The following is a 14,871-nucleotide window of genomic DNA, read 5'->3' on the forward strand; positions in this document are numbered from 1 at the left end:
CCGTGCTGTAGCTCGTGATTTCAACGAACGGAACCCATTGTCGCACTTGACAGTGTCCCAATTGCTGACCAGGTTCAAAGAAAGCGGTGCAGTCCAGGACAGGCCACGATCTGGTAGGCTATCTCGGCCAGGAGTCAAAACGAACGCACTGTATATTGTATTTAGTTCAAAGTTTCTTATAATTTATGCGAATATGATTTTCTTTTAACACCACCCACTCTCAAACGTAAGGCCAGAAAAGCGACGTAAAATAACATAATTAAATTGATCAATCAAACGTAAGGCAAACCAACTGTTCTTTGTAGAAGTAAACGAGAACCACAATTTGCTATTTTAAATAAAAATATTTTGTCTATCTTTCATATTACTTGTGTTTTACATTATCGCATTACTCTTGCCAATTTGCTTTCATTTTAGTTACCTTTGTACAGTCAAGGACACTCGTGGGTTGTAATGATCCCATTGAAAATTAAAGGGATCGTTACAACCCAGAAGTGTCCGTGACTATACGTACTATTGAACATTTCGTAGAACATGAACATGTAAAACTACATATGTAAATGCCTAGCTACAATAATCAAATCACCACACACTACATACTTGTATATATGTATAATCGGAAACTTACAACTGGCTCGCTAAGGTCTACGTAAGCAAAGTCGTGGGAGAAGGTTCCAATGAAAACTGAGAAAGAGATCATCACACACCATTGGAGCACGTTTCCACCAAAGAAGAACCCGTATCCTCCATCCTGAGGTTTCCAATGCATCTTATCCTCTCCTGAAAATATGAAAATTATGACATGAAGGACTGCATTTAAGGGGGTTCTAAAGCCATGCTAAAGCATAGACCCAAATTTCTAAGGATAGCCATACAACTAATATAGATTGGGTACGGAAGAAATTTTCCGACATAAAAGATTGTTTTATTCACTAGAACATGTGAACCTTATAATTTTGTTACGATTGAAGGGATTTAAGTAAATAACAGAAAATAAAAGGTCTCCGTCATGTTCAAACTGCTGCATACAGATGGCGCTGAAGTGGTAGTTTTTGTTAATACTGGTGCATTATTTTAAAGTTGCCAGTCTATTAAGGATGATTTTTACGAAACGGTCTTCACAAGTTTCTTGTTTCAAGTATTAGGAGCACTGTGTGTAAATATAAACTCAGTTTGTGCGTCCATAAACTAGTTCTTATATTAATAATTTTTGAAGTGGCGTTTCATCCTCAAGATATTTATATGAAACGCTGTTGCCAAGTTTACATTCCGTATGTTATTACAATACATTGATTGTCATGTTTGATTGATCGTGTGTGGAAAATGGGGAAAGTGAGACAAAAGTATGGAAGTAAAAGACACCCATTTCGCTCTAGAAAAGCATGGACCCAAAGAATACGTCGTGAACGTGAAAAGCAAGAAAGAACTAAAAGGTAAGTCTTGTTTATATTTAATTGCTTGCTCGTATCTGTTACAGATATCAAGTGTGCTACAAATTCAGTATGCAAATACAGATGGACATTTCTCACACAGTATACATATTTGTTATTATGTTTCTTTACACATTTTTTTTTCAATCAAAATGAACGTATTGTCTGCATGCGAGGTGTAAAAGATACATACACAAGAAAAAAACGTTTACAGTTTTCCTTGTGAGTGAAGTTTATTCATACGATTTCTGTTCGCTTATTTCGCACAAACAGAACGCGAGGTCAAGGACAATTGTTGATTATTTGAGGTACACTGATATCTGCTTGCAAACTCTTAGTAGCCAGTCACTTTACTAATTCACTTTGCCCTTGCACCATCTTCAATACCGGAGTTCCATTATTTGTGACTAATAATAAATCGATTATTGTTTTGTTCATACAATGTGATATAGTATACCTAATTATTTGAACAAGTTAACATTCATTGGTTAGGTTGCTCATGATCCACTATTACATTACGATAGATTTGGCTAAAATAAGCTGGTTAGGTTAGCACTGGTCAGATTGAGTAACTTCTTCACAACGCCCTACATCTTACAGTTTACTTCGAGCTTCGAATTAGCACAAAAACAGTATTCCTGTAACGCTTTTAACTCCAACCTCCTCTCATAACTTTCAACTAATCGTGACCCATTTCCTCCTAACGGTAATACTTTATATATTTAACATAAATAAATTTGTAAAATTCGACTGAATCCAAGAAACTTTGATGTCAATAGCTTACATGGCTGATACTGTACATAACAGTAACCAGATTTTAAGCGTTCTGCGCTAGGTGCAAGGGCAATTCAACAGTAGACAGGATAGAATTTACAATAAATATATCTCTTTCATGTACAAATGTTTTCTTCGTTTGTGAAGAAAAAAATGTTTTGTGTTAAACAAAATGCATACTACACCAGTAATTAGTCAAGAATAAGAGGCACGATCACGTTACAAATGTAGTTGTATTTGTTTTGTATAACTCGTACAATTCATAAATTGCTTTGTTCCAAACTGAAAAGATTTATTGATATATGAGATATAATTGTGTGAATCATATTGCAATGATTCACAAAACAAGGTCTGAAGATCAATACAAATAATAAATAGCTGTGAGGATGATACATTTCTCTGCCAACATGCAAAACTGTTCAGTATTTGAGGATGATAAAAATTAGAGATCAGAGAACGAAAATTGTACATAGAAATGACTGGATGAGAGAAGAGAAAGAGAGAAAGGGGGGGTATAAATGCCCAGGTACTAGGATAATTGATTTATATATTAGTTTGAATTATGGTTGTCATTTACACTTATCGCTTTCGGCACTTAACGCGAAAAAGGAGGAGCCAGTACATATAGGCTTATGTAAAAATAAACATTGATCCACAGAGGAATTTCCCGGTTGTTTATATTGTACAGACGCCATAGCCCAATGAACCTACATCACTGCAGTTTACAGGGTCTGCTGTGTACAAAAAAATGTGATTGACAGTAAACATTTTTTTTTCGAGAAGGCCACACCTAATATCCCAGGTAGCAATATTAAATGAGACATCCTAAGAAATCGGAAAAGAAAATTTACCAAAAATTCCACGTTTTTCTGTTACGATAAAAGTTACATCGTAGTGGGAATGATAATTACATTGTAAAAATAATAAAATTCCAATTACATTCCAATCTAACACGTTCAAGCCTGACCAATATAAATATCTGAATACTTACCAAGAAATTTTAAGTCTGCTTGTCTCAGCAGTAGCTCTGAAAGCAAGAACCACGAGGATTCTAACCCACACAAAAGGTAGCGTGCATGTGCCATGGCACTGTGGCATCCTATGGGGACCATCCGGTAGCTAATGAACACCTATGGCAAAGAATGGCATTATTCACTATTACAAATATGATTTTTACTAATTACAATTTTAAAAAATTACCACAGTCACAACCAGAATGAGGACATTTAAAAATAACATATCTTCAATGTTCAGCAGAAGGCAAAGATAATAGTGGGCAAAATATTCATTCACGCTGTTTTTATAATTCAAGTACTGAATAATAAGCATAACTCTTGTTACATCATAAGTAAATATTCAATTCCTTAAAAATATGAGGGGAAATGTCTCGATTAATATCAAATAAAATATACAAAATAGTAATTATGCCTGAAGTTTCGCATGGATGTGTAATGGAGTCGCTTACACTAACAGGGTAAAATAAAGAGTTTTTGAACATTAAAAATCTATATTTCGACCCAAAAGAAATAAACTGCAGGAGGTTAGATAGTAATGAACAGCATTAGATTCCTCCCCTGATATTATAATAACTAAATCAAAAAGACTTCGGTAGACGGCCATGTAGAGAGCATGGGAGAGAACAGATTTGATTTGATTTGATTTGAATTTAAAATTTTGGGAGCGTCATCACTTAGGCTATTTTGCTCCCGTCACATTATACGGGGGCCAGCCCCTTATCATTACAAATAACAACTCTAACGTTGCATAACTAAAAAAATTAAAATCTTCTGACTTCTGTTAAAAGCTGAGGCTGTAAATGGGCACTCAGCACACACAAGGACAAAAAACAGGACAACACGCACAAAATTATAATTACCATAGTGCCAGTCGCCAGAGCCTCGTTAGTCTTTAGTCCAGGGTGCACTACGTGGAAGTGAGGTTGACTTTTGGGCGCCTACGTTGAAGGTACCCCTTACACCCCGGGAGAGAACAGAAAGACAGGGTTCTTGTTGGGAAACTTGGTGGTAAGAAACCTGTGCGAAGGCCAAGACGAAGATGGAATGACAGTATTAAACTTGCATCCAAGGAAGTCAACATTTCATATTTTTGTTAGGATATTTTGAGATGCTAAATCTCTAATAAAAAGTGTTGAATAAATATAACCAGGATTATTTCTGCATAATTTTCGCCTTGCGGTTAACCCTGGTTGTTGTTTGATTGATTGAATTAAAATTGTTGGGTGCGTCGATTTGCACCCTTCAATGCATACGGGGAAAATATCCCCTTATCTCAAATTCTTACTTAAAAATTTAAAGCACGGGGTATAAAAAGCCCCTTGGGGAAAATTAATAGTGCAAGGTTGTAAAAGGACCTGCACAAGACAAACACAACACATTATAAAGTAAGAAGAAAATACAAGCTTCCTACAGACAATAAAAGAGACCAGCTATTCTCAAAAAGCTAAAAACATTTGATAAAACTCTGTCGTCATCTCCCAACAGGGATGACAAACAGTTGGGAAGATCAAATGTTTGCCTGACGAAAGCACAATAGGCACATTCAACAAGAATATGCCGAATACTTAAAACGACGTTACAAACACGACACATCGGAGGGTCCTTGCCTTGCAGCAGGTGACCATGCGTTAGATGGCTGTGTCCAATACGCAGCCGAGTAAGAAGAACGTCTTGACGGTAGGGGCGGGACGAGGGACGCCATGCACTTATGGTGGGCTTGTTGAAACAAATGACGTGAAACAATCAACTAAACACACAAATATCTCAGTCGTAGGGAAGTATACTAACCTGGAACCACAGGTAAACAGTTCCGCAGACTAGCGTCATGTAGAACCCGCACAAATGCAGCACACGTACGTTGGTGAACTGGAAGTTGGCGAACAGCGTGTAACCGAAACAATGTAGCTCTCCAGAGACAAAACTCATGATGTTTATATTGGTCATCTTTGGATAAGGGAGTTCCCGCCCGTAGAATTCACCATACCTGTATCGTAGGTAAACGACCATACACTCTGAAAGTAAAATTGTTGGTGCCATTTCTTACTAAAACATTTCCTGTTTGTTATTTTTCCATATCTTGTATAATACAAGTAAGATAATCTTACTCAGATTATATACAATGCAGCACACTTCCAGACAAAACAATCTTGTAATCTTGTTTTTATGATCAAGCCAGTCAACAGACTTAAAGACTCAGTTTGAAAAATTAGCAAGATTTGAGCATGAGCACACGTTTTTTTGCATTGTGTAGTACTGTGGTTTCAATTAGGTCAGTAAATTGCAACGTCCGCGCACTGCACACCACACCACGGAGCGGTGCAAAAGTGTACCCATATATGCTAGCTTGTAGCCAGCCGAAGACATGGACTCAAAGTACCTCAGGGCTTGCGGGGTTTATTAGGGAAAGGTCAACTTGTAAAAGTTTATTTATATTTATACACGCATGTAAATAACCTGTTTAGCACATACGCTCTAAAATCTTCCTCAGTGAGGTACCTGGGCAGTATTAGTATTCTTATCTAATTTAGGGGGAACCAACTAGTACAGGTAACCAATAGGAACCTTGGTAGTCGTCACGTGCCACGCCGTCTGGGGACAACATGCGAAAGCGTCCAATCAATAGCGAGGGACGGGCCAAGGGGCCCGCGGTTTCACAAAGGTGTTGGTATGAAAGGACGCCGCAAGGTCAATCCAGCTACGACATGGGAACGGTTCGGTCCCTTGGTATGTCCAGTCAGTAGCAAGAGACGGCAAGGTACAAAGGGAAGGTCTGGAAGCACCCAAGAGACTTGAGCTTGGGCCGCCACGACCCAGGGGTAGCACACCAAGCTCTTATGGAGCAGACCAGGTAGGTAGGGAATCTGCTTTTCTTATTCTCCTCCTTCCTTCTCAAGGAAGCTATTGGATCCTGGTAGGGGAAACATCCAGACTAGATCCGGGAACCAGGTCTTTCGCAGTCGGCATCTGGCAGTCGACTGAGCTCCGGGCCTCGCTGCTTTGTTTATATACTGTTTGGTGGCAGCACTGAGGCGGGTGGAGAAGATCGGAACTAAGCCGGCTGCAGCGTTGCAAACTCCCTTCAATTCACGAGATGCAACTCGTGCGTTATAAAATATCAAGTTTAGCATTGTAAAAACCACTAGCATGTGGCGATATAAACTTAACACTTGTGTGCTGAACTGAACACGTTACATTAAAGAAATTACAAGATAAAGAGATTCGACAATGCAAGTTACAAATTAAACAACAATTACTGCACAAAAGATAACTGAATGCGTAAACCACGCAGGGTATTTAGCATGCTTTCTTTAACCAAAACGTGTGTGCCATAGCAATATATGCTTAACAACAATGCACTCAAAATTAGATAAAAGATAAATCAAAAGCGTAAGCCTCGCAGGGCATTTCTCAAGCATTAATAATTATATATTAAAGAATATGGCTATCACGCAGGATACCTAAATGTGATGACCACAGTGTCGTTACATATGCCCCTCTCTCGGGCAAAAATTTTGAGGAAAATTAAAAAGTTTAAATTTTCAGAAAATTTTTTGGTAAACCAGAGTCCATATCTCTTTCACTCTTCAATCACTAAGTCTTTTCTTCATTCACTATTTGTCTTCTCCGTTCGGGGGAACACCTGAAGAGACGAAGGTTGTCAAAATTCACTCGGTCGACTGGGTTCTTGGTCGTCGGGTTCAACAGAAGGGCAGTGTTGCTTCGAACATCCGAGGCGACACAAGGGCCAATATACCTCAAACAATTTGGCGATAGTCCTATTCTTTCGGGAACTTACTTGTGATTCCTGACAAAAACCAAGTCACCTTCTTCTAATTAAAGAGAGTTTTTTTCTTTCATTCTTCTGTATCAACAATTGTTGAGCCTTGCTAGAGGGTTTAGATAAGGCTTCGTCGTAGAGATGGTGAAGTAGTCCAGAACTTCATTAGACAGGGATACACGGAATAGCAACCCAAGAGGAAAACACTTCGAAACATCTGAGACAGGGTGCATGGCAAGTTAATCAGCGAACTCATAACCAATAAATTCATAATGAGACACAATATTAGCTGGACGAAGTTCCAAATCTTCCAATCTTCATTCTCCAGTAAAGCCATCAGGAAAAACGGTAAAGAATGCGACTCGTAAAGAACTGTCTCGGCACACTGCTTATATCCAACATCCTTCAATGGTACTAGCTTCTCAAGAATAATCTCCAATTGGCCTCCCCGATGGCGCAGTGGTAGCGTCGTCGCCTTGTAATCAAGGGGTCCCGGGTTCGATACCCGGTGGAGGCACAAGTGGTTCGGATCCCACTTTAAACTGTAGGTCCAGTCCCGATTAGCCTTACTGTGCATAAAGTGGACTTAAAACAACATATCAATCAATCAATCAATCAATAATCTCCAAATTGCGTCTCAGCACATTTAGGAACTCCTGCTTATGGGAATCAGTCAAAATATCTAATACCTCTACCTTCCTTGAGAGGTCAGCGGATTTATACATCTCAGCCTTCTCTACCTGGGCTACGTGGATGTACCGCACAGCTTCAATATCCAGAGGATTCCCTTCCTCATGTTCAGGAGTCTTCACGAAAACCAACTCTGCTGAGTGCTGTCTGAAGCATGACATGACTTCAAGAAGATTCGCAACATATTTCTTCAACATAAAAACTGCAGTACTAAAAGATATTCCGCCGAATTCTATCTCTACTCACCAACTTCCAAAAACTCGCTTTCTGTGGGTACCAGAGAAATCAACTAATCTTATTTCTGGAACCTCTTGTACCTGAATGCCTGGTATTTGATCCTTTAGTTTAGTCCAGACCTTATGACTTAGAATTGAACATTCGCTTCCGGTATCAATTATACAGTTTATCGGTATTTCCATTAATTTTGCAGACACTGCTGGTGATTTGTAACTGGTCTTCGATGCTCGTGCAGATTTCAGATCACTTTGCACATTTATTTCCTCTGTTTCGGACAATTGAAAATTTACTTTTAGTTCCTGGATAGATCTTAGTGGTCGCTCCTCCGAGGCCCCTTGCCTAAATGGGAACGAAGCACCTAGACAAGGCTCTAGTTTGTTTGACTAGACTGAGACCTTTGGTTATGCAGGAAGTCCCGGGTTGTCTCTAGGGCTTCCTCCTGCTCAGAGGTCAAGTCTTCTCTGGTTGGTGACTGCCTTTTAGTCTGTTCTGCATCCCGAGGTGAGTATCGTCTAGGGGAACTCCCATCCTGATAATTCCTCATATCAGGGAAGCTTCGACCTCTTTCTGGATAAGGTCGATTAAAGTTCCTCTGACCATCCTGTTGACTGCGGTCCGCTCCTCTCCAGCCTTGTCTTCTATAAAACTTTGGAGTCCTCGCAGCATTCCTTTCTCTACCGCTGGTTCTGGTCTCGATGTTGCGGACTTTGAAGCTCTTATTATTGATTCCAGGCTCTTTACTCTTGGGGTCTTCCTTATTTCTCCAGGCATCGGGATCGTCATAGATGTCGAAGTCCTTGAGAAAACTGGTCAATTCATCAACTGATCTCGGAGCATGCGCAAGGCAGAGGTTCCGGATACGATACGGCAGCTGTCCTATTATTAGATTCAGCACTTCACTTTCGCTGAAATTGTCACTCAAGTTTCGATAGGCAGCGTAGATGCTCCAAGCGAAGCTCTCCATATTCTCGTGGACTGGGCGAAAATGTCGTCGATTTCTCACAGCAGTTAACTGTCTCTGTTTGGCTTTCTCAGAGGCAAACTCCTCCTTAAATCTTAGGCAAAAGTCGGCATAATTGACAAAACTATCTATGTTTCCCGCCAGCCAATGTTCAGCCTTGCCTGCAAATACTCTAGGAAGTAACTCAAGTCTATAGTGCTCAGGTATCTGCATAAGCTCGAAACTGACATTGAGCTCTCTAAGGTACTTCTCTGCCGATTGGGCCTCGATATCGCCTTTGAATTTTGGTATGTGGGCGATATCAGCCATCCTAGGCATCTTGAAATTGGCTCTACGTCGAGGAGGAGATCCATCAGAACTGTCTCCCTCTCTAGGTCGCTTACCTCTATCTGTTCGAACTGTTCTTTCGACGCAGTAGGAACTTTGCCCTACTCTAGGAGGTTCAAAGGTGACCGCTTCCGGGTTTAAGCTTCCACCCCGTTCAATAGAATCCGGGAGTACATCTGAAGTGGCTTCGGTTTGTCACTGCAGTCTTTGAAACTTATCCAGCAGCTCACCTACTCTTCTAATTATAGTTCCAGTTTGTTCATGGATCTCTCTTCAAAGGGACACTTCCAGTCTCTTGGTCTCTTCACGGAGAGAGCTCACTTTTTCTCCAGCAGTTGTTACAACTTCTTCCCGGAGATTCCGCGTCAATGCGTCGGCAGCCTCCTTCTGCTCTCGTACAGTTTTTTCCATCTGCTCGGTCCTTTCACCAAGGGTTTTTACCACTGAACTCATTGCTTCAACAGAGACCTCTATCTGTTTAACCCTCTAGAGATCTTCATTAGTAGCTTCCCCTCTAGACTGGACCAGTTCTAAGCAGGTATCTAGATTCCTCTTCATCTGCTCATGCTCTCTTTCTATCTCTCCACGCCACTCAGCTAAGGGCTCTAGTTGTTGTTCTACTACCCTTACTACCTCCTGCTGGCAAGAGATCCGGATTTTCTCCAACTCTTCTCTAACACTATCTCGTTGGTCAACCTTAAGCTGAGAGAAAAGCGTTCGCATCTCCTCTCTACCTTTCTCGGCTTCTAGCTGCCTTCTTTCATTCTCTGCCTCTTTTTCTTTGTTTCTCTTTTCTTCCTCTTCTTCCTTTTCTTTCTTTCTCTTTTCTTCCTCTTCTTCCTTTTCTTTCTTTCTCTTTTCTTCTTGACTTTCCACCAGGACACGGAAAACTTCTAACTCCCTTTCTCTTTTCTCTTCGGCTTCTTGCTTTTCAATATCTCTTTTCTCTTCAGCTTCTCTCTTCTCCACCTCTCTTTTCTCTTCAAGAGACTTTATCAGAGTCCTAAACTCCTGTACCTCTTCTTTTCTTTTAGCTTCTTCTTCTGCTTTCTCTCTCTGGCCCTTTTAGCTTCTTCTTCTGCTTTCTCTCTGGCCCTTTTAGCTTCTTCTTATGCTTTCTCTTCTTTAATACGGGCTATCTCCTCTTCCTTCTCAAGGAGTCTCCTCTCCTCCATGGATTCGACCACCTGTCTCAGCTCTATCAACTCTTTCTTCCGAGTTTTCTCTAATTGAGCAGTTTCCCTTTTCCTTGGCTTTTCATCAATCTGTCTACGCTCTTCTTCTTCTTTCTTTTCTTTCTTACGTTCCTCTTTATCTTTCATCAACCACTCCAGCAGCCAATGGTCTGATTGGGTCTTACTTGGAAGACTTGGTTCAAGCAGGGACGCTACCAAGGGTGCTGATAAGCATGTTTTACACCTAGCCTCTGCAACAGTCTCTGAGGTCTCTTCTTGCCCCTCGCATCTCCAATGGAAATTCTTGAGACACTGGAAACACTGGAAAGACTCCATCTCGGCTCCAGGATCATCACAGCATGCGAACCCAGTCTCACCTTCCACGGTTTTTCTCCCTCTGCTCCGTAGACTCATTCCGGACGTTTATTTTTCCATTTTGTCACACTCGAATATGTCACAACACTTTACCTTCGTGAATTCTGTATGGTTAACCACTTCTAGTCCATATACGGCTTCACTATGTAACCAATCCGACCCCACGTTTTACAAGTCGAGCCCTGTGTTTTTGTAAATTCGGGCCCCACGTTGGGCGCCAAAAACTTTTGCAACGTCCGCGCACTGCACACCACACCACGGAGCGGTGCAAAAGTGTACCCATATATGCTAGCTTGTAGCCAGCCGAAGACATGGACTCAAAGTACCTCAGGGCTTGCGGGGTTTATTAGGGAAAGGTCAACTTGTAAAAGTTTATTTATATTTATACACGCATGTAAATAACCTGTTTAGCACATACGCTCTAAAATCTTCCTCAGTGAGGTACCTGGGCAGTATTAGTATTCTTATCTAATTTAGGGGGAACCAACTAGTACAGGTAACCAATAGGAACCTTGGTAGTCGTCACGTGCCACGCCGTCTGGGGACAACATGCGAAAGCGTCCAATCAATAGCGAGGGACGGGCCAAGGGGCCCGCGGTTTCACAAAGGTGTTGGTATGAAAGGACGCCGCAAAGTCAATCCAGCTACGACATGGGAACGGTTCGGTCCCTTGGTATGTCCAGTCAGTAGCAAGAGACGGCAAGGTACAAAGGGAAGGTCTGGAAGCACCCAAGAGACTTGGGCTTGGGCCGCCACGACCCAGGGGTAGCACACCAAGCTCTTATGGAGCAGACCAGGTAGGTAGGGAATCTGCTTTTCTTATTCTCCTCCTTCCTTCTCAAGGAAGCTATTGGATCCTGGTAGGGGAAACATCCAGACTAGATCCGGGAACCAGGTCTTTCGCAGTCGGCATCTGGCAGTCGACTGAGCTCCGGGCCTCGCTGCTTTGTTTATATACTGTTTGGTGGCAGCACTGAGGCGGGTGGAGAAGATCGGAACTAAGCCGGCTGCAGCGTTGCAAACTCCCTTCAATTCACGAGATGCAACTCGTGCGTTATAAAATATCAAGTTTAGCATTGTAAAAACCACTAGCATGTGGCGATATAAACTTAACACTTGTGTGCTGAACTGAACACGTTACATTAAAGAAATTACAAGATAAAGAGATTCGACAATGCAAGTTACAAATTAAACAACAAGTACTGCACAAAAGATAACTGAATGCGTAAACCACGCAGGGTATTTAGCATGCTTTCTTTAACCAAAACGAGGGCCTCCCCGATGGCGCAGTGGTAGCGTCGTCGCCTTGTAATCAAGGGGTCCCGGGTTCGATACCCGGTGGAGGCACAAGTGGTTCGGATCCCACTTTAAACTGTAGGTCCAGTCCCGATTAGCCTTACTGTGCATAAAGTGGACTTAAAACAACATATCAATCAATTTAACCAAAACGTGTGTGCCATAGCAATATATGCTTAACAACAATGCACTCAAAATTAGATAAAAGATAAATCAAAAGCGTAAGCCTCGCAGGGCATTTCTCAAGCATTAATAATTATATATTAAAGAATATGGCTATGACGCAGGATACCTAAATGTGATGACCACGCAGGGTCGTTACAAAATAATGCATACTTTGAAAAATCTTAAAATATTTGAATGTTTCGATGAAAAATTTAATGAAATAAATATTTAATGATTGTGCCATTACTATGGCTATTTCTACATGTCACATATCTTTCAAAAAATTAATGGTGGAGATCATAATGCCCACAAAATAAATACGTATTCTAAAATTAAGAATGCTTTGAATGATGTCTTACAATACTCTTTTCAATAATAGTGTTTATCGTTATTATGAGTTCCATATGTTATCTTAATTTTTCTAGTATGTAAGGATTCATGCTTATTTCACATTTTCCAAGTATTTTATTAAATATTTTATAAATATATTTAATACGTTTAAAAAAAAATATAAAGGGCGATAAGATGCAGACTTCATTTATTACTCTTTGTATTTTTATTGTAGTGGCCAATTCTTCCTCTCCCGATATATTTCGGTTATAATTTATCTATCGCATTATATATGAATGTATATACAGGGTGAGTCATAAGTCTCCATACAAATGGTGAAAACGATGACTAATGTTTATTTTTCCTTTTCAGGCAGGTGAACCAATGAAAAAGAGATGCCACTAACGAAGGAAGAACGCATTGTCATCATTCTATTGGCTGGGAATGGTACCACCCGTCATGTAGCACGTACATTCAATGCAACCCACACAACGCAGATAACCCATGACACCGTGGCCAAACTTCGTCGCCGAGGAAGGCAGGCCTGGAAGATCAAAGACAGCAACAGATGAACCTGTCCTTCTGAATTTCTTGATAAGTTTGGCCACGGTGTCATGGGTTATCTGCGTTCCGTGTGTTGCATTGCATGTACGTGCTACATGACGGTGGTACCACTCCTAGCCAACAGAACGATGTCAATCCGTTCTTCCTTATTAGTGGCATCTCTTTTTCATTGGTTCACCTGCCTGAAAAGGAAAAATAAACATTAGTCATCGTTTTCACCATTTGTATGGAGACTTATGACTCACCCTGTATATATATGTGTGTGTGTGCGTGTGTAAATCTATTATGCGAACTTCTATTTCCGAAACATCCGCGTCGAAAAAAATGTTATAAACCAAAATTTAGATTCAGGCTAAGCGGGACTGCACCTACAGTTTAGAGTGTAAACTAAAACACTGAAATATGCTCCCATCGGCAATCCGACAAGCGAGCCGTTGATTACAAGAACATCCACTCGGAGTAAGTTATTTATTTATTTAGTTTCAATATTCTTTTATGGAAAATATGTTACTTACGAAGCAACGCTCCTATGTTCACAAACTCTCCGAAAACGCAACTCTCTGGCACGTATGACGTCATGACGCTAATGGAAGGAGAAATGGTCTCACTTGTAACGTGTTCCATGATCACAGAGGTGATGCAGCTGAAATAAAAAAAATATAGTCGCCACAATATAATGATTATATGATAGAAACCTTGTTTTTTTTAACATTTTAGAATTGATATTGTGGTGGAAGATGTGGTGGAAGGGGAGAGAAAGTGTTATTTTCCATATTTCTTTAAGTTTCCAACCAAGTTGCTTCTGGTCAGTGGTCAACCTGACATTTCCGGCAAGGAAAGTAACTTTTCTAGTGGTCTTTTTGCAAGATGTGTCTTGGTGCTATCGTTAAATATTTTGCATAACTCCATAACGAAACCTCACCGACGTATACAATGTGGCAATTCTCTAAAAAGTGTTATGGTAGGTGCAAGGTTCGCCATCTTAAAACGTGGACCAATTTTGCTCAAATACAACTAAACCAGTCCTTAAGGGTACTGTAAGATTTTGTGATAAAATTGGCGACTATCTCCCTGCGCCCCGCATTTGTTCTAAAACATTCTATGCAATTGAAGGATTTGTTGTTATTTCCTGATAATCCTGTTAGTTTATTTTCTCAGTTTTCAAAATATCAGAAAAGGTAGATATGTAATTATTATACATCGTTACCGAGGACATTTTGAACATCATTTATATATTCATGCGCCACATCTCAGGATCCATGGTCACAGTCTAAAGATTCCCCCATGAGGGTATCCAAAGGAAAATACACTAACTACAGATACATAAGAAACCGCGGTGGTCTAATCGGTATGGCGTCTGACTGCCACGCGAGAAACCCAGGTTTGATTCCCGGGATGAATAATCTAAGATCGGAATTTTTCCGGCCTTCTCTCTGCATAAAGCGGCTATGGGGTTCACCAGTCTCAAATAAATGGATATCTGTGGGAGAGCGAGTGTAAAGAAGACCGGAGCGTAAGGCTTACCACATCACCTTTAAAAAATGTGCGAGTTCAAGAATCTTGGGTGTAGAGCTCTTAGAATTTAGTTTTGGGGATTTGTTGCACGCTGGGTGTGCCCCGCACTAGACACAAGAGTGTGCAGGACCCTACTTCCACATACCCCAATATGTGGCTTCATGACACCCTAAAATGTAAACAAGGAACATTGCCTACATATACCTTTACAGGTACACACGGAAAAATGTTCTTACTG

The 14,871-nt window shown here is 40.6% G+C and overlaps 1 protein-coding gene across 2 annotated transcripts in view; it reads right to left on the bottom strand.

Annotated features, from left to right (window-relative positions):
* LOC145985963 (DNA damage-regulated autophagy modulator protein 2-like) overlaps nt 1-14,871 on the bottom strand; it is a 55,527-nt gene that overhangs the window by 15,269 nt on the left and 25,387 nt on the right. For both annotated transcript variants that reach the window (XM_083120110.1, XM_083120109.1), the window contains exons 5-8: nt 13,634-13,761; nt 5,009-5,232; nt 3,196-3,334; nt 629-780 (exon numbers count right to left, since the gene is read on the bottom strand). In XM_083120110.1, coding sequence (XP_082976236.1) covers nt 629-780; nt 3,196-3,334; nt 5,009-5,232; nt 13,634-13,761 — 643 coding nt within the window. The remainder of the gene's footprint in view (nt 1-628; nt 781-3,195; nt 3,335-5,008; nt 5,233-13,633; nt 13,762-14,871) is intronic.

The sequence above is a fragment of the Lepisma saccharinum genome, chromosome 3, assembly GCF_977018435.1.
Source record: "Lepisma saccharinum chromosome 3, izLepSacc3.1, whole genome shotgun sequence".
Lineage (NCBI taxonomy): Eukaryota > Metazoa > Arthropoda > Insecta > Zygentoma > Lepismatidae > Lepisma > Lepisma saccharinum.